The sequence below is a fragment of the Loxodonta africana genome, chromosome 15 (genome assembly GCF_030014295.1).
Source record: "Loxodonta africana isolate mLoxAfr1 chromosome 15, mLoxAfr1.hap2, whole genome shotgun sequence".
Classification (NCBI taxonomy): Eukaryota; Metazoa; Chordata; class Mammalia; order Proboscidea; family Elephantidae; genus Loxodonta; species Loxodonta africana.
Genome location: NC_087356.1, coordinates 79,227,534 through 79,251,150, shown reverse-complemented (window position 1 = coordinate 79,251,150; position 23,617 = coordinate 79,227,534). Strand labels below are relative to the sequence as shown.

The 23,617-nt window shown below is 49.5% G+C and overlaps 1 protein-coding gene across 1 annotated transcript in view; it reads right to left on the bottom strand.

Moving 5' to 3' along the window:
* SMIM35 (small integral membrane protein 35) overlaps positions 1-23,142 on the bottom strand; it is a 98,351-nt gene extending 75,209 nt beyond the window's left edge. The window contains exon 1 of the mRNA XM_064269006.1: positions 21,145-23,142. Within this exon, the coding sequence (XP_064125076.1) occupies positions 21,145-21,151 (7 nt within the window). The 5' untranslated portion in view covers positions 21,152-23,142. The remainder of the gene's footprint in view (positions 1-21,144) is intronic.
* Between the last annotated feature and the right edge of the window lie 475 nt (positions 23,143-23,617).

Here is a 23,617-nt window from a genome sequence, read left to right as displayed (position 1 = left end):
GCGCTATTTACCTTACCAGCCCCAGCTGCCTAGAGAAGGTGCTTGATAAATGTTTGTGGAATAAATAGCTGACTCCCCAGACACGCCTGGCCTCCTCTCTGTGCTGGGAGTGCTCTTCTCCCCTCTCGCCCCTGCTTTCTCACCTAACGAGGGCCTGTTCATCCTCATAAACTCAGCTCAAATATCACCTCCTCTGGGAAGGCTGCCCTGCTCTTGCCTCTGCGCTGGCTCTTTCATCTTCACATTTACCTGCAGGATCACAGACAGTGTGATGTCTGTGTAAAGTCTCCCTTCCTGCCTTGTTAAAGAGCTTCAGATGCCCAGGAGGAAGGTGCCTCAGCCATCTTTGTGTCCTCAGTGCACAGCACATGGTACGTGCTCAATAAATGTTTCATGAATGGGAGGCTCTCACAGAGATAGGGATCTGGGCCACAGGCTTTCAGGCTTAAGTACTTTAATTCTGGTCCTGAACCCACTCCTCTCCCAGCAGTCTGGGTAATGGGCAGGGGAGAGGATGAGGAAGAAGGAGGTCATGTTGGTGGCATCTAGGAACACATCTGCATGTTGAACCTTACAGGGCACTGCTCACCGATTGCCCTTCAGGACAGAGAGGAAGTCTATTTGGAAAAGTAGGAGCCCTGGTGTGGGGAGTGAGCTTCTCCCATGTAGTAGCACTGTCAGCATTCCTGGCAACCCCATGGAGTCTGATGGGCATGGAGGAGCCATAAGCCTCTCCCCAAGCATCACTCCACAGCCAAAAGCACTCAGTCAAGCCAGAGGCAACAGATTCATCAATAAATTATCAACCATGAGACTTGGCAAGGCTTGGACACTGACGATCTAAAAGCATTCCCCTTTCCAATGGGGTCAACTCAATGCACTCATTTGTTAATAGCCCCACCATCAACTCCATCACCCATGTAGCTCAGAGTCATCCCCAATTCTTCCCCCAGCCAATCTTTTTTATTCTACTTCTGAAGTGCCTCTAAACCCCAGGAGCACAGTGTGGTGCAGCGAGCTTATGCTCTGGGTCAACTGCCAAGTACAAGCTGTGTGGTGTTGGGCCGGTGACTGTGGTTCCCTCATCCATAAAATTGGACTATTAAGACTTCTTTTGTAAGGTTATTAGGACAAAATTAGAGAATTTACATAGAGCACTTAGCATAGGGCACAACATAGAGTAGAATGTCAATAAATACTATTTCTCTTACCTTTTCTCATCTTCTCCATCCCTGTGGTCCAAGCCCTAATTAAGACTTCTTTTGCCTGAATTATTGCAACTGCCTCTTACCTGGTCTCCCTACCTCTCTCCTACAGTGCTGCCAGTATTAGCTTCCTCTGTGGCAAGAGTTGTGTTTTCAACTTGGTTTACTCAACCAACATGTGAGCACCTACTGTGTGACAGGTACTGGGCTTGTGCTGCAGATAGAAAGATGAATGATATCTCTCGCAGGGAGCCTAGCACCCAAACCCAAACCCACTGCCATCGAGTCAATTCTGACTCATGGAGACTCCGTAGGGTTTCCAAGGCTGTAAATCTTTATGGAAGCAGACTGCCACATCTTTCTGTCATGAAGCCACTGGTGGTTTTGAACAGCCAACCTTTCAGTTAATAACAGCCCATCGTTTTAACCACTGCACCAGCAGGACTCCCATAAGTGCACAAATCACCACCCTCATCGTCATTCATCCATCACCTGCCCGCCTTCCACCCCATAATCCACCTTCGGCACAAAGACAAGTAGTAGGGAGTCCTGACATGAGGAGCTAGTCCAAAAGCAAAGACAGGAACAGTAAAAAAATCAAAGTTTATGACTTAAACATCTGCAAACATCTGGCACGATGGCTGTGGTATAGGATGTGCTGAGGAGAGTGGCAGGGGGTTGTGATGGTTAAGATTGTGTGTCATCTTGGCTGTGCCATGATTCTCAGTGTTTATATGTCATCACCCCCACGATGGGATCTGCTGTGAGTAGCCAACCAGCTGAAAGGGAGTTTCCTTGGGCGTGTGGCCTGCATCTGAATATAAGTGAACGTTCTGGCTTTTGTCTCCTTTGGATCCTTCAGCTCCCTCCTGTTCATCTGACCTCTGGTTCTTGGGACTTGAGCTAGCAGCTTATCTGCCAATCCTGGGATTGGTAGATCTTCACAGCCTGTGAGCAAGAGCCCTGCTTTCTGACCTGCTGATCTTGGGTTCACCAGCCCCTGCAGCTATATGAATCAGGAGAAGGCTTGTAGTCTTGCCTACCGATCTTGAGATTCATCAATCTTCACAGCCTGTGAACAAGAGCCCTGCTCTCTGAGCTGCCAGCCTGGGACTCACCAGCCCCTGCAGTGACGTGAATCAGGAGATGCCTCTATTCTGATCCATGGACTTGGGACATTCCAGCCTCTACAATTGCATGAGCTGTTTCCTTGATATAAATCTCTCTATATATATTTTAATGCTTCACTGGTTTTGCTTCTCTAGAGAACTCAGCCTAAGAGGGGATGCCTCCTCTTTGATGTTATTATTTAGGCAGCAGGCTGAGCAAGATCAGCTCCTAATCCATAAGGGTTTTCTCACACAAAAGCAGAAAACCCAGCATCTCTCCCCTGACAAGCAAGCCTCATGGCCCAAGGCCTATGCCCAGCTTCTTTGGGCATTGTTGATTCAGCCTACATTCGAAGGCCAAGAGTAAGGTCCAACATGACCCCTCTGCCCCAGCCTGGGACCACTAGTCTCAGGCAGATGGACTCAAGAGAGTCTCTGAAGGCCCTCAAGCCCAAAGCCTGTGCCCAAGGCTTGCTGGTCAGTTCTCTGTAACAGAGTTTTAGGAGGGTCATATTGCCTCCTTTCCCCTCACAGACACCAACAAACCCCCACAGACAGGGCACATGCTTGTCGTGTCTGAGGCAGAAATTAAAGAGTCATCCCTGGGTGGAGAAAAGGTTAATGGACTCAGCTGCTAATCAAAAGGTTGGAGGTTCCAGTCTACCCAGACGCACCTCAGAAGAAAGACCTGGCAATCTACTTCCAAAAAATCAACCATCGAAAACCCTATGAAGCACAGTTCTACTCTGACACACATGGGGTCACCATGAGTTGGGGTCAACTCAACAGCAACTGGTTAGAAATTGAATTGACTAAAAGCCAGAATCAAATAGGATTTAAAGGTGAATTGGCTGCAGTAAATATCATCTAGCTCAGGGGCTGAACGCCTCGTCTACACAGGGCGTGAGCTGCCAGAGCTTAGCCGCACCATGTGTGCAACTGTCATGGAAGAGGAAGGGGACAGCAATTCTAGAGGAAGCAAGAAGAATGACAAAGAGGACTAAGACTCTACCCCTGTCGTTGGCATCTACAATCCAACAGAAGGATATACTGCCAAATTGCTGATAAAAGGTAGCATCAAGTTCCATGTGAAGGGACTTGGGACTGGTTTGGTTTCAGGTGGGTGACTTAGTAGCTGTGTAACCCTGAGCAAATCAGTCAACAACTCTGAGCCCCAATTCTCTCATCTACTGTATTGAGAGTCAAATGAAAAAAAGTGCTTTGTTCCTGTAAGCCTGGCGCATAGATATATATACACGTGACGTTTCTTCACCAATCAGTACACTTATCCTTGACAGCGCCAGAACCAACGCTGCCACTCTCACTGCCTCTTTTCCAGGTCCGCTCCTTCTGCTAGATGCCCCCTGTACCAGTGAGGCTGTCTCTCATTAGTTACACTTCAGCTTCCCGGATGAGAGTAGAAACTGCCCTCATCTCATGAGCAAGCATTTGTAAACCATCTCTTGGCAGAAAGTCACAGCTGGATCATTCTATGATGCAGGACTTCTAAAAGGTGTATGTAAGTAACCAGGTCAGAGGGAATCAGGCATGATGTCTGGTCAGGCCCCTGACCAGCCTGTCTTTCCTCTGTTTCAGGCCCTTGCCTGCACCCAAGCTCCCTGCAGGCAAGGATGGAACTGCAAACTGATTCCCAGAGAGGTGCAAAAGTAAAATGCCCAGGCAACATGGGAGCTGGACCTCCTATGCACAGCGAGGGAAATGCAGAATGAGCCAATGTGGCCAAGCAAATGACGAAATCAAACTCAGGATGGATCTGAGAACTTGGAAGACTGTAGCTGGAGGACCACCCAGCTTTGCCCCAGCAGGGAGATGGCCTATACCAGGCCTCGTAAATTTCTGCAACTCATAGTCTATAATTAACTGTGTCATTGTTAGCTGTCATGGAGCCTGCCCCCAACTCAGGGTGACCCCAAGCACAACAGAATGAAACAGTACCCTGTGCTGAGCCTCCCCATAATCGGTTGCAGATTGAACTATTATGATCCACAGAGTTTTCACTGGCTGATTTTCAGAAATAGATGGCCAGGCATTTCCTCCTAGTCCATCTTAGTCTGGAAGCTCTGCTGAGACCTGTTCAGCATCATAGCAACATACAAGCCCCCACTGACAGATGGGTGATGACTACACGTGAAGCACCTTGGCTGGGAATTGAACACAGGTTCCCGCATGGAAGGTGAGAATTCTACCACCACACCACCACTGCCCTAGTAATCAATTAGTCCCTTACAATTACAGTGCTCTGTACAGAGGGCATAGCCCTCATGAAATCGTTATCTCATTTGATCCTCACAACCAATTGGGGGTGGGGAGGAGGGGGTAGACTGTGGAGCTATTTTACCTTGCAGGTAACAAAGGTGAAAAAGCTGAATGTCTTGACCACACCCATATAACCAGTAAAAGAGGGGGCTGGAACTTGAATAAAAAACATGAGTTGTTGAAACAATAAAGAATGGTGGTATCTGTAGAATACATGGCACACGGTAATCAAAAAAATACATTGCGAAGGTAATGGCTCATTTAAACCAATGGCTGAAATAATAATTTTGACTTTACTGGCAACATTTATACAGTATTTCCAGTGTGCCAGGCACCAGTGTAAGCACTTTACCAATATTAAGTCATTCAGTCCTCACATTGGCCCTTTGAAGTAAGTCCTATTACTGCCCCCAATTTACAAATGAGGAAATTGAGGCACAGAAAGGTTAAGTAATTTACCCAAGGTGACACAGGTGGCAAGGGACAGAGCCACTATACTTAAGATTTAAAGTTGTGCAGTGAGGTTATTCCATATATTTGCTATAAATTGTCTGGATCCTGAGAAAATAAATGTGATAAAGTTTCCGTGTATACTATTTACTTTCCAGCTAGATTCCTTTGAAAAAAAAATCATCAACTACTACATGTTCATGATCTTGAATCTGTAGTACAGTTAGGATAAAAAGCAATATATCCCACCCCCATGGCCCTCCCTATGTCTTTTAACCATTGGTCTGCTCCAGGGTGAAGTTCAGAGTATCCTCGAGAGCCAAATGAAAAGAAAGGGGCTGGACTCAAACAAAGTCTGAAACTCATTCTTTGCCTAATCTGGGGGAAGAAGCCTGAATGAAAAAGTTTTCCACTGAGAATAACTTCCCTGACGGCAAAGTGGTTAGGAGCTCAGGCTGCTGACCAAAAAGTCAGCAGTGCAAATCCACCAGCAGCTCCTTGGAAACCCTGTGGGGCAGTTCTACTCTGTCCTATAGGGTCGCTCTGGGTCGGAATCGACTTGATGGCACACGACAACAACAATCTCAGACTACCTGGGCAACATGAGAACTCCGCCCTGGAACCCAGGCAAGCCCACACAGAGCTCTGGTGTCACATGCTAATGCTGCTGGTTTCGTAGACCACACCTTGAGCAGTAAGGATCTAGGAGGCTTGCAGCTTTCAGAAGCTCTTGCTTTAATAGGGGAAGTGCGGCACATGAACAGGCTGAGCTCTTAAAGGCAGGAGCTATTTTCTTTTCTCCAGCCATAGTCTACCACAGTGCCTGATACAGGAGAGAAAATATCTGATGGATGGATGCATAGGTGAGTGGTGGGTCGGTGGGTGGACGGACTTATATGGTTGAATGGATGCATGCATGAGGATGAAGGGACAGGCACACACGGATGGATGGGTGGATGGCTGCTGATATTAACATCAAATGCACAATCAGAGAAACTGGAAATGAATATATTGTCCTATAAATTACGTATGTATGCGAAAATGTCCTGGGGGAAAAGGATACTACAGAAGTAAGAAGGGAAAGAAAGGACAGCGGAAGATGAAAAGGGATCTCTGAACTCCCAGAGAATTTTCTTTTTCTCCCTAATAGAACATCTTTTTAAACTTAATATGATGCATGGATGTGGCATACCTCCTCCAGTAGACTATGAGGTGTGTCTGTGCAGGGCCTGTGTCTTCTATCTCCTAGCCCTCAGTGCCTAGCACAATAGCTGGCTCCAGTAGGAACTCAGTAACTACACATTTTGTTACATGAAAGCAGATAGCAGCTCCAATCACAGAGTCTCTATTAGGTGGCAGACACTTCACATAGATTATCTCATTTAATCCTCATGACAACCTTATGAGGTCAGCACTGTTACTATCCCCACTTTACAGATGAGGAATGTGAAGCTCAGGGAGATTAAATAAAATGCCACAGCCACAAATAATGAGTGGTTGGGATTAGCATGCAGGACTCTAGTCTACCAGAGCCCCTGATCTTGACCAAGGCAGATCCATTTTCTGTGAGACCTAAAGCTTATATATTTTGAGGAGCCCTCATTAAGAAAGGTGTCTCTCATCTAAGTCAATGGGCATAATAAAATCTATTAAGAAAACATTCTGCATCCCACTTTGAAGAGTGGCATCTGGGGTCTTAAACACTAGCAAGCAGCCATCTAAGATGCATCAATTGTCTCAACCCACCTGGATCAAAGCAGAATGAAGGACACCAGGGAGGTTATTATGAGCCCAAGAGACAGAAAGGGCCACATGAACCAGTGACTACATCATCCTGAGACCAGAAGAACTAGAAGGTGCCTGGCTACAACCGATGACTGCCCTGACAGGGAACACAACAGAGAACTCCTGAGGAAGAAGGAGAGCAGTGGGATGCAGACCCCAAATTCTCATGACTAGACTTAATGGTCTGACTGAGACTGGAAGAACCCCGGTGGTCATGGCCCCCAGACCTTCTATTGGCCCAGGACAGGAACCATTCCCGAAGCCAACTCTTCAGACATGGATTGGACTGCACAATGGGTTGGAGAGGGATGCTGGTGAGGAGTGAGCTTCTTGGATCAGGTGGACACTTGAGACTATGTTGGCATCTCCTGCCTGGAGGGGAGACGAGAGGGTCGGGGGGAGGTTAGAAGCTGGCAAAAAGGACAACAAAAAGAGAGAGTGGAGGGAGAGAGCAGGCTGTCTCATTAGGGAGAGAGTAATTGGGAGGGTGTAGCAAGGTGTATATGGGTTTTTGTGTGAGAGACTGACTTGATTTGTAACCTTTCACTTAAAGCAGAATAAAAATTATTTAAAAAAAAAAAAAAAGAAAGGTGTCCCTGAGTGGTGCAGATGGTTAACACATTTGGCTGCTAACCAAAAGGCTGGAGGTTTGAGTCCACCCAGAGGTGCCTCAGAAAAAAAGGCCTGGCAATCTACTTTTGAAAAATCAGCCATTGAAAACCCTATGAAGCACAGTTCTAGTCTGACTGACACACAAGTTGCCAGGAGTTGAAGTCGACTCTGTAGCAGCTGGTTCGTTACGAAAAAGTATACAAAAAACCTTGATTCTGGAAAATTCACAAAACGTTATGACCATGGGACCGTATTGCAGGGACTCTTCCCAGACCCTCAGAAGGAGCTGTGCGTGTAACAGGCCCGGAGCTTAAGCTTTGTTAACTTTATGGGGAAATGGCCTCTGATCTTGTCGTAACATGCTGGACACAGAAAAGGAAAAGGAAAACAGAAGAGGAAAAGTTGTTGGAGAAAGAAAGGAAGCGATAAAAGGAGAGAGAAGCGAGGAGAGCAGAGAGAAAAAACAGAAGAATCTGTAATGGATGGTGGAAAAGAGAAAGAAGAGTCAGAGGAAGGACAGGAAGGGGCTGAGGTGGGAGCTGATGGGTTCTCCGGATGCATGGTGATTTGGCCTGGTTTTTCGCCCCTGGCACTTGGGCCAAGTGGGCCCTCTGCTCTCCCCAGGCCACTGCCTCATCTGTAGAACTTCCAACCTCCTCCCACCACCACCATAGCAGCCCTGCCCAAATCCTGCACATATCTCTTGTTCCCAGGCTTCTCCATAGGCTCCCAGACCCAACTGGGAGCTGGTGCCAAGGCTGGAAACAGGAGGGCTGAGTAATCATCCCTCCAACCAGTCACACCCAGCAGCGGTCTTGCCCAGGCAGCTACCGGTTTCCTGGTTCATCACCTGAGCACCGATCAAGGAAATGCAAACCTGTGGGCCAGATGTTTAGCTTGGCACATAAAGGGCGGGGCCGTGTTGACTCCAGAGGCCCTCCAGGCCAGCCTCAGACCTCTGTTATGCAGAGACAAGCCTAAGGCCACACCACATTGATCAGCTGGTTTATTGGACCAATAACCAGCTATATCTACCCATTTCTCCTCTTCCTGCTCAGACGTCACTGGGGTCTTCCATGGACCATACGTATCATCCCCAAACCATGTACCCAAGATTTCAGACAGGTGTGTCACAGTCAGCCTGCTCCCATGACTGGTGGTAACAGAAGAATCAAATTTAAGGCCTAACTCTGCCAAAAACTTGGTGGGGTTTGGGCCCAGTCACTTCATTTTCATGAGCAATGTATTCCTCATGGGGTTGTAGCAAAAATTAAAAGATGACACATAGAAGAACTTTATCAATGAAAAAGTCCAATACACACGTCTAACCTGGGCTGGCACCCTGAGAGGGTCAGAGCTGAGAAATGGAAGAAGATCTGGATTTGTTCAGGATCTGACACTAATTTACTGTATAACCTTGACTGTGACCTTGGGTAGTTAACTGACTTCGTGACCTCGGGTGATTGACTTTGCCTCTCTGGAACTTAGTTTCCTCACCCACAAAATGGAGAAATGAGAATAGACAATTACCCAAATCCCTTCTAGCTCCATGGTTCTGTTTCACCTTGCATGCTTCCTGTCCTGACTGCCAGGTCTAGCCCTCAAGATGTGGCAGGATGTGAGCCAGAAGCGGACCTGTGAGAAGAGGAGACCTGGGTCCCAGCCATAGGACAATAATGATAACAAAAATATTTAACAGCATTGGTGCATGTGTCCCAAGACTTGGAATCGTTGCTGGAGGTTACACTGGGTATTAGCCCTGTGCAGACAGCTTTGCTTCTGGCTCCAGGTTCATCTTCTGAAGGGGAGAAACCCTCTCCTTCCCCATGGAGTTTCCAAGCCTGTTGCTCCCCACATGGTAGAAATCCCATTCTACTGAGTAATAAACTGTCATCCCAACCCCCAAACCCCTCCAACTTTCCACAACCCCAAACAAAGGCACCCACACAGTGATAGGTCACGAAACTGGAAAAGAGAGAGCCTCTGACATCACCATCAGCCAACTCCCGGTTGGGTGGAAGTCATTCAGGCGGGAAGACTTTTGCAACATCTTAGGCGTGTCACCTGTTCTGAGGCTCATGAATAACTCCAGGTGTTGTTCCAGGCCCTAAGGTGGGTGTCAGGTTACAAGACACATAATCCTTCCAGTTTGGCAACTTCACCTGTAGAGCTGTTTTAATCAACCTGCCCCACAGTCCCCAAATCACTCCTGGAATACAGAGGTGGGAAGCAGCCAGCTCACAGAGGGGAGTGGGATGCTGGACACCAGGGACCAAGGCCTGTCCTGCACTTAGCCCTACTCCAGCCAGAGCCGCTCGGGAATTTCAGACCTGCTGTCCAGCCAGGGCCTGTTCTGGGGAAGCCCTCCTCCTGACGGGGTGCCGATCACAGCTCCAGACTTTAGCAAAGTCGGGAAGACCACAGAGGCAGCATGGTGAGTGTGGGGGCCCTGTGCTCCCACTATTGGAGGAGGGTGGGTCTCTCCATACAGATTCCTGCTGGACCTCCTTTCAAGGAGCCTAAGAAGTCATCAGCTAAGAATTTTCTAACACCCTCCGGGTTAAAAAGGAGGTCCCATCCAAATCACCCCCATATCCCAGCCCTCTGCACACCACGGTACCCACCTGGTCTACCCTCTCCCTCCACTGCCAACAAACAGTCCTTGGATCAACCCATCACAGAAGCTGAGGGACAGAGACCAGGCTGGTCCTTTCTGACAAGTCCTTCCTCAATTTTGCGTGCTCTCTGACCCAATGTTTTTCGGCCTGGTGGCTGGAGGGTGGCACTCTTTTTTCCAAGGGCAGGGACCTGTTTGAATGCCTAGATGACCCTCTGCCCCTTTCCTGAGGGAATTGGGTCTTTTTCTTTAAAAATTAAAAACAGCGGGGAGGTGCCTCAAAACAATTTGGGGTATTTGTCGAGATCTTCACCTGCTGTCCTCCTCCTCTGAACAGCTGGGGCTTCTTCCCCATCTTGGGGCAATGAGAATCAACCCCACCTTCCAGGGAGAGCGGCTGAGGGCCAGGGAGGGGAAGAGATACCAGCTGGGTCTGAGCTGGAACCCAGGGAGTCTTTATTCTCCAATCCTTGGCCAAGATGGTGCAGTTGCCCAACAACCAAAAAGAAAGTGGAGGAGAGGGAATGGGGAGGAAGTGTTCTGTCCAAGGGAAAGGATGTGATCTGCCTGGGACCCTTCAAGGGATTGTCTCCAACTCCCCATCCCAGGGATTCCCCTGATACTCTTCTGAAAACAGACTGGCAAAGCTCTAGCACCAGTGCTAGGATAGCTGATGGTCTGAAATCAGGAAGGAGCTTACTTACTTTATATTGGAGCTGAGCCAGTATTAAAGCATTCGCTCCCCGCTCCCCTGCCTGTAGAAGCTAAGCCTGAGTGCAGAGATACTCCATCCAGCTGGGACTCCCAGGAGAGGGGGCGCTAGGCCAGCCCACCTGGCTGGGAGCTGCTTCTGGGTGAGGAAGCCTGGGTGGCCCCTTGGGGAAGTGATATAGAAGGGACTAGTCTCTAGGGCAGATTGCTGGACGCTAACTGTAGAATCAAGAGGTTGAATGTCCAGCTCCCTTATTAGCTGTCCTGACCTGAGCAGGTGACTTTAGTCTTTCTGAGATTCATTTTCTCCCTCTGTCAAATGGACATAATATTATCCACCTCCCCCAGCCAACCCGCTGTGCACAGAGTCCCTGGGTGGTACAAACAGTTAAGCACTTGGCTACTGAAAGAAAGGTTGGTAGTTTGAATTCACCCAAACGTGCCTCAGAAGAAAGGCCTGGCAATCTCTACAGCTGAACAGTCCCAGCCATTGAAAACCCTTTGCACAGTTCTACTCTGACACACATGGAGTCGCCATGAGTTGGAGTCAATTCAACAGCAACTAGTACCCCCTATGCATGCACATAGGGCTAGCGGACAGATTAAATGGGCTAAGATATGTGAATAGGCTGTTAACCTTGAAGCCCTGTGCAGATGTAAGGACTCCTGATTAAACAGGAATTCATTCCAGGAAATGACCGGTGGTGGCACAACCAGCACTGACCCATTCATGGCCCAGGGAAGGAGCTGGGCTTGTGTGCGAGTGAGACAGGCAGGTGGGAACGCTGCAGTGGATGGCCCAGTCCCGGACCCCAAAGGCCAGGCAGTAACATAGCCGGGATCTGGGGTAGGATCCAGGGAGCTTCCGGCCCCCGAGCAAGCCATTAAACCACCTGTACCTAATAACACTCTAATGAGGCCAGGACAACCATAGCTCCCAGCCCTGAGAAGAGGATGAGGCGACTCATACCGGTTCAGCCCTCCCTCCTCCCTTCTCCTCCCTGCCTCTCCTGCACCCACAGGCCTCTCACAGGGCCAGAGAGTCGAGTCCTGCATGGTTGCGGCTTCCTAACAACGGTTCTCCCTTGAACCTAGTCAACCGGTAGTGCCCACTGAGAGCAGAACTGGACAGGCTCTGGGCAGAGGGCTGAGCCCAACCTCTGTCTCTGGAGGGAATGCAGTCCCTTAATATCTAGTCTACAGCTGAGCCCTAGAGGGAAGCTAGGGACCCTGTGACCGGGTTACCCTGGCCTTGACCGACTGCTGCCCACACCATGAGCCACAAGATCAGGGCATTAACTAATGCCTGAGGTCAATCCCGACGCTGCTGGCTGCTCTGGAGGAGGCTGGTCCTCCCCACTACTCCTCCTTTCCTTGCCAGGCTGGTTGGTCAACAACCCATGAGGTTTGGCTGGGCTGGGGCTCAGAAATGTGGCAAGTGAGCAGGCCAGCCTGCAGGCAGCTGGGGTCCAGGAGCAGGTCCACCTCAGATGGAGGTACAGAGTCCAGTAACCCACTCAGTCTTGGGGGTGCCACCCTGGGCTCCGAGGTGGCAAACTATACATTGGGCAGCAGATAGGCCCTAGAGGGCAAGATAGACAATGAAGGGCTGGACCCCAGCCTATCCTCCCAGACCCCTCACTACCTAGATGAGAGGACTTGGTGTTGCTGTGACCCCCAAAGAGAGAAGCTCCATCCATCTACCACCACTTAATGGCCAGACTCCAGATGAAGGAAAGAGGGGAGGGGGGTGACAAAGGGTGCAATGCCGAGGCTGTCCCAGAGGCTCTAAGTATCCAGAGGGAAGACAGCTCCCCAGCAAATGATCCTAAGACAGAGTGACAGTTACAACAGAGAGTGAAGTACAGGCACCCCTGGAGCAGATGGGGTAAATTCTGGCTGGGGGGGTTGGGAAGTTGTCACAGAAGAGAAAGTATTTGCACTGGACCTTGTAAGATGACTTGGCCTTTCTGGGAGGAGAAGGTGGGAAGAGCCCACACGTGACAAACAGCCGAGTGTGGCACTGTGGGGAACAGGTGGAGAGTATGATGCGGCTGGAACATAGGGCTCAGGGAGAAGAGCAGGTGGGTTCCCTGCATCGAGCTGGGGTTCAAGGTCCCCACCCTGCCCATGCTTTGGGCTGAGCTGCCCCAGCTCTTTGTACAGCCACCATTCCCAACCAGGCCGGGCAGCAGGCGTCCACTGCATTCATTCAGTTCACGGAACAGCCTGCTCTCAGTCAGGCACAGATACGTGCTGGTCAGAGAAAGCAGATGGGGCCCTTAGAGTCTAGAGGGGTGGAAGGCGAGACGAGGATATTTATCAAATGATACCACAGAGATGAGTGCTGTGATGAAGCATACGGGGAGCTCTAGGAACGCTCACAGGGCACTTGGCTTTGCTAGGGGGTCAGGGAAGAGAAGTTGGGGTTGGGGAGGGACAGCATAGGCAAAGTGGGGAGCAGCAGCCCCCAGGCTGTCTTCTACCTCCCAGGGCTCTTCCCTCCTGATCATGCAGGTCAAGCTCTGGGCCTGCAGCTGGTGTGGAAAGTGGCCTGCCTTCTGCTCGGCTGAGTGCCAGCAGCCACCTGCACTCCCTAGCCTGTCCCCACCACAGAGCTCAGGAGAATCTGAGAAGCTGAATGTGGGTAAGGGGAGAGATGAAAAAACAGACCAAAATCAGGGCTCCAGAACTCTTGACAAGCTTCCCAAAGCCCCAGGACCGACCCAGGACAGCAGGAGACAGGTGCTGTCAGGCCTGAAAATCTCCCTGGGCCTCTGATTTCCCAAGTATCTCTTCACCCCTCATCCTTCCTTCTTACTCAGGTGAAAACATCAGCCTCAAAAAAAAAACCACTTCAAGCACCCAAGCCACGTTTCCTCAGGGCAGTGAATTCCCTAAAATGCAAAAAACATTGCCACCAAACCGTGCACTTCTTGAAGGCAGGGTGTGTGTGTGTGTTTCATCTTTTAGCCCCAAACCTAGCTCAGGGCCTGGCGTAAAAGAGGCACTTGATAAATGTTGTGAATGAATTAATGAATGATAAACAATCACAGATAGAATCCCCATAGCCAACTGTTTGGTTTATCTTAAAAAACAAAAACCCATTGAGTCAATTCTAACTCATGGTGACCCTACAGGATGGAGTAGAACTGCCCCACAGGGTTTCCAAGGGGCTCCTGGTAGATTCGAGCTGTGACCTTTTGGTTAGCAACCACAGCACTTAACCACTACGCCACCAGGGTTTATCTTAGACACTGAAAACAAGGTTGGCTAAGTCTAATAAGAACACAGGGCAGAGTCTATCAGAGGTGTTATAAAGGTGTTTTTATCCCAGGTAGGGCTGGGGCTGGGGCTGGGGCTGGGGCTGGGGTGGGGGTGTGGACTAAGGAGGGACAGGCCTGGGCCTGCCTGGAAGCCCATGATGGGAAGAGAGTCTGAGCAGAGCCACTACGGTAATCCCCCTGCAATAGATGTGCTTAACTCCACCTCCCAGCTTCCTCTCTGACTGATCATCATGATTGCAGCAGAGAAACTGTAAACAAGGCTCAAAACTGCAGCACCCCTCCCAACACCTTGTCCCCAGAGTAACTTCCAGCTTCCTAGGATAAGCCACGTGCAATCGAAAACTCTCGTAGGATAGCAGGTGAAAGGAATACTTGAGGAAGGGGGTGAGAGACCGAGATGGGCACCTGTCCAGGGTGGCAGCAGTGTCTTCTGTCACGAAATGCTCTGCACCTTGGTCTGGCTGGGCTTGCTGGCTGGTGTGGCTGAGCTGACCAATGCTATAGGCATGTTGTTTGTAACATGCATTAATTCAGTCAACACTTGTTCCCTGAGCATCTCCTATGTGCTATGCACTGGCGAGACACTGTGGAAGGTCCAGAGAAGACAGTAAAATCCTCAGAGTGTAGTCCACCGCCCGTTTGTCCATCTGTCATACTATGGTGACTTGCGTGTTGCTATGATGAGGGAAGCTATGCCACCAGGATTTCAAATACTAGCAGGATCACCCACGGTGCACAGTGGAGGTTCTAGACTAAGAGGGACTGGGAACACAGGCCTAGAGATCTACTTCCAAATGAAGGTAGTCAATGGAAACCCTAGGGATCACAACAAATATTGTCCAGTATAGTGCTGGAAGATGAGCCCCTCGCTTGAAAGACACTCAAAATACAAAGTGACCGCAATAATGGACTGGAGCATACCAACGATGGTGAAGATGGCACAGGACCAGCCAACGTTTCATTCTGTGTATGTGCGGTCACTATCCCAAATAGGGCAGGGCACCCATCCACCCGCTCAGGTCAACACAAAGGGATAACTGAAGCAGAGGTTACCTCACTTCCCCTTCATCCCATTCCCACCTGCCACTGGAGATGTCACAATGATCCTATCTCCAGTCTTGAGAGGAGGGTCCTGCCAGGAAGTTGGAAAAATCTATCCCAACAAGTAGGAGTCACTGGTGGTCTTTAAGAGAATAACCGCAACAGCAGCAATCTCTCACCTCCCACCTCATACCTCGGGGCAGCATTTTGCAATTTGAGCAGCGTATTCACTTTCTGAAGCTCCCTTTGAGCCCTCTGAGACGTTATAATCTTCATTCTATAGATGAGGAAATCGAGGCACAAAGAGGTTAAGTGACTTGGAAAGGGACACTCGCCAAGAAGGGTCAGCGTTGAGCTCCAAACACTGATCCAGTCCCGTTTTTTCCATGTCCAACTTGGAGTTGTTCTGGAAACTGCAGGACCAGGGGGGTCCGACCCCTACCTAAGACACCAGTGGATTTTATAATAAAGCGTGCTTTCAGCGAAGGCTGCTTCAGCTGCCATAACCACGTGGAGGAAAGACAACGTCATCTTGTCATCTCGTCATCTCAGTAAGGAGACTCCTCCCTCACTAATCTGCTAAAGGTCACTAAGGAGGAAATAAACACCTGAACAAAAGGAAATCGGTGGGCTTAATTAGACTTTTAAGAAGACAAAGGTGAAGTTCCATACCCAATGCTGCTTAGGAAAAAAAAAAACCAAGTTACCATGAGATTCATTAAGGATAGGAAACTGATTTAAAGAGGAAAAAATCATTATAAGTAAATTAGGTCTTGTTGTTAGCTACCATCCAGTCGGTCCCTGACTTATGAGGACACCATGCACAAAGGAACAAAATGCTGCCTGGTCCTGTGCCATCCCCATGATCAGCTGGGGAGCAGACTGTTGTGATCCATAGGGTTTTTGTTGGCTGATTTTCAAAAGTAGATCACTGGGCCTTTCTCCTCAGTCCATCTAAGTCTGGAAGTTCCACTGCAGACCACTCAGCATCACAGAAACTCAGGCCTCCACTGGCAGATGAGTGCTGACTGCGCATGAGGGCCGGTGGCTAGGAATTGAACCAAGGTCTCCTGCAAGCAAGGTGAGAATTCTACACTGAGCCACCAGACATACCTTAGATCAGGCCTACCATGAGCCTTACTTGTGGAAGGAGCCAACAGAGGTTCCAGGTTAACAGCAAGCTCTTCAGAACCACAGACCCTTTGGAAAGAATCTTAGAGGTCTTCTAGATGTGGTTTCTCCAAATTTGTATCAGCCTCAAAGCCCTTTGCCCCGCTGAAATCTAATGCAAAACCCCCACAAGGAAAACAGAAAAAATCAGAGTGGCGCAGCGGTTGAAAAGGCTGTGGACTCCACCTGGCCCTCCCCTTCCCTCCTCCCTTTGCAGCACCGCTGTGGGGTTCCGCAGAATCCCCTGGGTGCCCCGAGCCCTTATCTGACCTTTCCTTTGTTCACTGCTGACATCTCCTTCACAATCCAGCTTCCACTCACACACTTTCAGGGATGTAGGAATCCCACACCCTTGGGCCATCCAGTCCATTTCCAGGAAGCTCTGGTTTCTCAACATAATCTTCCTTACGCCAGGAGAAAGCAGCCTTTCTGTAACGTCCCTGTCATCCCTCAGAATCAGTCTTCTGCTCTGCCCAGAAGCTCTGATGGCACAGTGGTTAAGACCTACGGCTGCTAACCAAAAGGCTGGCAGTTCGAATCCACCACGCACTCCTTGGAAACTCTGTGGGACAGTTCTACTCTGTCCCACAGGGTCACTATGAGTTGGAATCAACTCGATGGCAACAGGTTTGGTTTTGAGTTTTTCGTGATGGCCCTACACACTTTAAAACACCGTGTTCTGTAGGTCATCTCTCCTCTAGCCTACATCCTCTCATCACAGAGAGGTCACACAGGTCATGTGATTCATTTCAGGCCCCTTGGTTGGGGACAGTGGTGGCTCAGTGGTAGAATTCTTGCCTTCCATGTGGGAAACTCAGGTTCGATTCCCAGTCAATGCACCTCCAAGCAGCTACAACCTGTCAGAGGAGGCTTGCGTGTTGCTATGACGCTGAATAAGTTTCACGGGCGCTTTCAGGCTAAGAGAAACTAGGAAGAAAGGCCTGGAAAGCTACTTCTGAAAATTAGCCAATAAAAATCCTACGGATCTGCAACCGTTCACAGAGAAGGTGCAGGACCAGGTAGCATTTTATTCCATTGTTCATGAGGTCACCACGAGTCCCGGGCTGACTCATCAGCTGCTAACAACAGCTGCCCTGGGTGCGCTCTTGTGCATCAAGTCCCCCCTGAAGTGAGGTCCCCTGGCCTGGTAAATCATAAAAATAGCTCCCATCTGTTCAGCTCCTATTGCATATATGCCAGACCTTCTGCTAGACTCTTTCCCACTAATAGTTAATAATTTTTGAGACTCTACTTTATCAAGTGCTTACCAGGTTCCATATTAATATTGCTATTAATTATTAATAAAAAAAAATAGACTATAAGCTCCATGGGCAAAAGGACTTGACCTATTTTGTTCACTGCTGTACCCCCAACCCCCAGAGGTGTGACTGGCTGAATGGATAAATTATTATATTTATAATTATTAATGTTATTATAACTAACATTTAGCGAGCTCTTACTATGTGCCAGGTCTGATGCTATGCATATTTTGTTCTCATTAGGAGGAAGACGTTATTGAATCTTTCATACATACACACATATACACACACAAAGGAAACTGAGACTCCCAGGTGGTTAAATAATTGCCTAAAGCCTTGGGCCAGTAGGCCACAGAGGTAGGCTTTAGGGGTTCAGACCCAGGTTGTGGGGTTCCAAGGGCTGCGCTCCGTCAATGGAAAACACAGCCTTCCCGAGGAAAAACTTCACGAAGCGCTCAGAGTTGTGTGAGTGGGCAAGGAAAAGTTATGCAACCACAAAGTAATAGCTGCAGAGAAGGCAGGGAAGCTCTGCTGAAGCACTATTTATAGGACAGTGAGCTCAGAGCTCCCAGGAAAGAGACCAAGGAGTCTCTACAGGCCTTGGCCAGCAGATGGCAGCCCTTGCTGCAGCAGCCACATGGTCCCCAGAGGCTGATTGTCATAGGAGCACGCACAACGATGAGAATGCTCAGTCCCGCCCTTGCGGGAACGGCCGCCATGCGGACCCTCTTCGAAGCTCCGCTCCCCAAGCCTGTGGGTAATTGGAGCTAGGGGACTCACGATCTCAAGGACCAAGCTAGGCGCACCACATGCAGCTTCTCTTTTAATGGTTGCAACAACCCTGTGAGTAGATCGTATTCTCCCTATTTAACAGATGAGGGAATGGAGACTCAGTAAAATTGATTTGCCCAGGACCATATGCTGGTAAAGGGCAACACTGGATTCAGGCCAGCGTGCCAGACTCAGAGTTCAGGAAAAACAGGGGCAGAGAACAACCCCCTCTGATGAGAGCAGCTAAGACCCCTTGAACTACAAAGACCAACTGAGAGGACCATGAGCAAGTCTGTAAAATCAGGAGAGGGCCAGGTCGGGCTCCTGAGGGCTTGAAAGGACACACGGTAACTAGCAGGTGCAGCCCCTCATGTCCACACCTCACCGTCATCTCCTGAAGTCGGTTTTATCCAGTCCACGTCCCAAAGGAGGAAACCAGGTCTGGGAGATGTTAAGTGATTTGCGCAAGCAGGTAAATAATGGAGTCAGACCTTATCACACCGAAGTCCTCTTCTCTCCCCACCACTTCCCTCCCCCTTAAAGCTTAAAGGATAGTTCAGAACAAGCAAGAGGAGGACGACTTTTCGAAGACAGGATAAACTTGGGGAATGCTTTTATAAACATCGGACTGCATCCTAGGTAGCAGCTCATTAATGATTCAGGTGAATTGCAGTGTTCAGAGAAATCCTTCCTAATAGCTAACCCCTAAGGGCCCCTAGACGAGGTTCCTGGGTCAGTCGTACAAACAATTTGGGATCGGCTGCTAACCTAAAAGTTTGGCTGTTCAAACCCACCCAGAGGCATCGTGGAAGAAAAACCTGGAGATCTGCTTCTGTAAAGAGCGCAGCGAAGAAAACCCTGTGGGGCTCTGTTCTGTCTGTAATACACGGGTCGTCATGAGCAGGATCAACCTGACAGCAATGAGTCTGGGTCTTAGTTTTTTTTTTTTTTGCTTTTTTTTTTTTATTTTGTTGTTGAGAATACACACAGCAAAACATATACCAATACAAGTGTTTCTCCATGTACAATTCAGTGACACTGATTAGAGTGAGTTGCGCAGCCATTCTCACCCTCCTTTTTTGAGTTGTTCCTCCCCATTGACATAGAATCACTGCCCCCTACGGTTCCCATCTAATCTTTCGAGTTGTTGTTGTCACTCTGATCCCATGTAGGGAGCAGGGCTTTAACAAGTCCAGTTGGAACCCCTGCTGAGAATCTGCATTTTTAACAAGTTCCCAGGCAATGCTAATACTGCTGGTTAGGGACCAATTCGGAGAACCCCTACCAGAGCAGTAGTCTGTAAAATTTACTATACTTAAGAGTCACATGGTGATCTTCTTTAAAATGTAGCTTCTGATTCTGTACACCTGGGGATGGAAATGCAAACTCTCAGCAGGGGTTCAAACCGGAACAAACTGGTTTGAAGCCCTGATGGTTGTTAAAAGATCATAATGCTCAAGGTAGACATTTTTTACTGTTTAGCTAAACTATTGTTTGGTTTTGAGAAGACTTCAGGGGTTATTTTGGGTTTAAGGTTTAAAGATCATCTCAGGGCAATAGTTTCAGGGGTTCATACAGCCTCCATAGCTCCAGAAATTCTGAAGTCCATGAGCATGTTAAATTCTGTCCTGCATTTGCCCTTTTTGATCACAATTAGTAAGCCCAAAAGAAGCCCTGGTGACACCATGGTTAAACTACTCAGTTGTTAACTGAAAGGTCAGTGCTTCAAACCCACCAGCCACTTCCAGGGAGCCTGCTTCTGTAAAGGTCACAGCCTCGGAAACCCTGTGGGGCAGTCCTACTCTGTCCTAGAGAATCACTATGAGTTGGAATCAACTCAATGGTAATGGAAAAAAGACAAAAAAGCAGGCCCAGAACTTGAACCCCGGTGGCTTAACCCCTGATGGCTTTCCCACTTCCCCTTCCGCCATATGCTGTCAGACGTACAAAGGTGGGAGCACCTTCTTTCCCATGAAGGGAACGTGGGCTCAGAACGACCTGCCACTCTGGGGCAGAAAGGAAGCTGAACAAAGTAGAATTGTTGAGAACCGGGAAAAGCAGCACAGAATGGGCTACTTCCCCTGAGAACAAGAGAGGAATGTGTAAGAGCTCCAGTTAACAGCAGTAGCACCTGGAAGCAGGGACCCTTCAGTGGGGAACCAGGTCTTCCTTCAGTTCAACTCAACCCAACCAGCACACACTGTTACCTCCCTCTTGTCCTTCACACTCTCTTGCCATGTGACTTGGGTAGAGATAGCATAACTGCTCTGTGCCTCAGTTTCCCCACTTGTGAGACAACAACAGTTACATTGCCCTTTCCCCAGGCCCTCCCTGGAGTTAAGAGCTGTTCGGAACACAGAGGCTGATTCTTAAATGAGGGCAGCTAAATAGCAGGTTGGCACCAGGATAATGGCAGGCCACCTGATGTCTCCCATCTGCCCCAGGCCCTGTCCTGGAGCCATTATGTGCCAGGATGGGGGCCAACACACGGGGCTCAAATTGCCAACAGGTCAGCACCTGTGTGGCTTAGAACAAGCGAAATGGTTTGAAATGTAGTGGCCGAGGCTGAGGTTAAACCTGAGGGAAAACACTGGCGGTAAGAACGCAGGAACACAAGGCAGGGCCAGGGAGAATATTTCTGAGTCTCCTTCAGAGGAGAGCTTGGATACTCCCCTCTGCGTGGCCTGGGCTGGGGGAGATCTGCCCAGAAGAGGGCAACAGTCCAGAGGATACTTGGAAGGTGGTGTGACTGGGCTGCTGCTCCACAGCTGGGCTCATCTCAGGGGACTCTCCCACCCTCCTGCCCTGTCCTGTGGTCTTCCTGTCCCTAGCCCCATCTCCTGGCCTTACCTGTCATGGCTGAGGCACACAAGAGAAAGGCTCCTGGCTCCAGCCTAGCAAAGGCATCAAACTGCCCTGCTGCTCTGGGTGGAATGGATGCAGCTGCTTGCGGTGGGCTGGGCTGGGGGGCTGCAGGGTCCAGGGTCAGAGAGCAGTGTGAGGCACTGCCCAATCAGAGCTTGCCCAGTGCCTGAGCCAGGCTGCGGTGGAGCCCCGCTCTGCAAGCTGACGAAGCAGCCTCTGGGTCTCCTGGCTCACCCAGGGAACTTTCCCCACCCCTTCCCCTGGGCTTTCCCCCACTGCCTTGTCACTGGTCTCAGCAACCTAGCTGCCACCTGCCAGAGCCACCGAGGGCCTGTTTATCCCATCGCCTAGCAACAGCAATATCTCTGGCTCCAGGGTTTCCCTCTGAGACTACAGTAAGCCAGAGCCAGGCCGTGCAAGAGCTAGAAGCTGCCAGCGATCGGGGCGAGCTAGAAAGCCCCCCTCACGTGCCCCTGCTTTTCTCCCTTCTTCCGCATGCAGCCGTCCCAGCGCTGCCCTTGCTGACTATTGCCCAGAGCAAGGAGGTGCAGGCAGGCTCAGCACTGCAGAGGGGAAGAATGGGACGAGGCCCCAGGGGCAGGCTGCTGGGCAGAGGAAGCAGACAAAGGAGCTGGCCAGGCGGCTTGGTGCCTCTGGCCTCGTGCTGCTTCCACTTGCCTCATTATTAGCCTGATAAAAAACTTGCCCATTTCATTGTGTACTTGTTAACCCTTTTATCTATTTCACCACCTCCTGAAAAGAGTTCCCGACTACCCATCGGGACATTGAGGTTCAGAGAGGTTGAGGGGCGTGCCCACGCCACACAGCAAGTCAGAAGGCAAGGCGAGATGAGAACTCATACTCCGCAGCCCGGTTCTTTGTGGCTTTCTCTCCAGCACACTTAATCCTCACCCATTTAAGAACAAGTACTTGCCTTGTGTCTTAGTACATCATCTCCGAGCTGGAAGAGAATCAGGACGCTGAGATGTTCATTTGCCACTTGGAGCTGAGCTGAACCCAAACAAGAGTTTCTCCAGGACCTAAAACGTAGCAGGAGCTGAGGGCAACCCGTTAATGAAGGAAAGGGAGGCAGGGGAGAAAGGTGCAAGTCTAAATGAAGAGAGGTACCAAGCCCTAGACTGCTAACAGGAAGGTCATGGTTCAAATCCACCAGCCACTTCGTGGGAGAAAGATGCAACAGCCTGCTTCCGTAAAGATTTACAGCCTTGGAAACCCTATGGAATAGTTCTACTCTGTCCCATGAGGTCACCATGAATTGGAATCAACTCAACAGCAGCGGGTTTAGTTTGGTTTGGTTTGGTTTGGTTTGGTTTGGTTGTAGGTGCCAAGCACTGCAGTAGGCACTTGCCTCCACACTCTCTGTGTGGGAAGTCTTCTCACCCCACCCAGTTCACGGACTTGGCAGAGCCAAGAACTGAGCAAAGGTCTGTCTGCCGTCAGAGGGCCAAGGTGGAAGGAAGGTCTGGGGAGGTGCTATGGATAATCTCTGAAAATTAATTGCATGCTGATTATACACAAATAGACTACATTGAAGATGAGAAAAGCGTCAAAAGGACCCAGCACCAGCTAATGACGCTACTCCAATGGGTTCCTAAAAGAGTGGAGATGAGGACAACAGTCCTCTGAGTCCAAAAGCCTAGCCCCAAGAGCTGGTTCTATTTCTTCCTTGCTATGAGGCTGTAAGTGGCCACATTATCTTTGTGAGAGTTTTCTCCTCTGTAAAATGCAATAATTTCCCAGGGTTGTTCTGCAGATTAAATGAGATAACATTTACAAAAGAGTATTGTAAGCTATATAACAACACACAACTAGAGCCGTAATTGTTCTGTCTCCACATTTGGGTCTTAGTTTAATGTCCTTCATCCTTCATTAATGTCTGTCTGCCATCAGTGACCAAGAGACAAGCAGGGAAAGAAGATTCTCTGAGTTAATCAGACAATCTGCAGGTATTTTTCAGCCATCTAAAACCTCCCCAGCCCCGCCTCCCCACCCCCTCCCTCTCCTCCAGCTGGGGCCCTCCTGGGGGCCTGGGGACTCCTGCCCTTCCAGTTTACTCCAGGCAGCATCTACTTCATTCCCAGAAGAACCCTGGGTTGGCCTCCCTGCGGTATTGCCAGGAGAATAGCCTATACGATGAGTCAGGTCTCTGCCGCAGACTCAATCAACAGAGCAGACAGGCCAACCAGCTGTCTGAGCAAAAAGGTAAAGGCCGATGCCTGGGCTTGATCGGAGCTGGGCCTGGGCTGCGCAGCTGTGACCAAGGGCTGAGTCCAAGGAGGGGATAAACAGAGAGTCCTTCACCAAAGCAGCGCTGGTTTTTTGATAGCCTCTCAGCCCCCTTCTCTCTATCAACTCCAGGGCAAGACACTTCCTCTATCTGGGCCTCAGTTTTCTCATCTGAAAAGCGAGGGATTACCTGGGATTATCTCCAGAGATT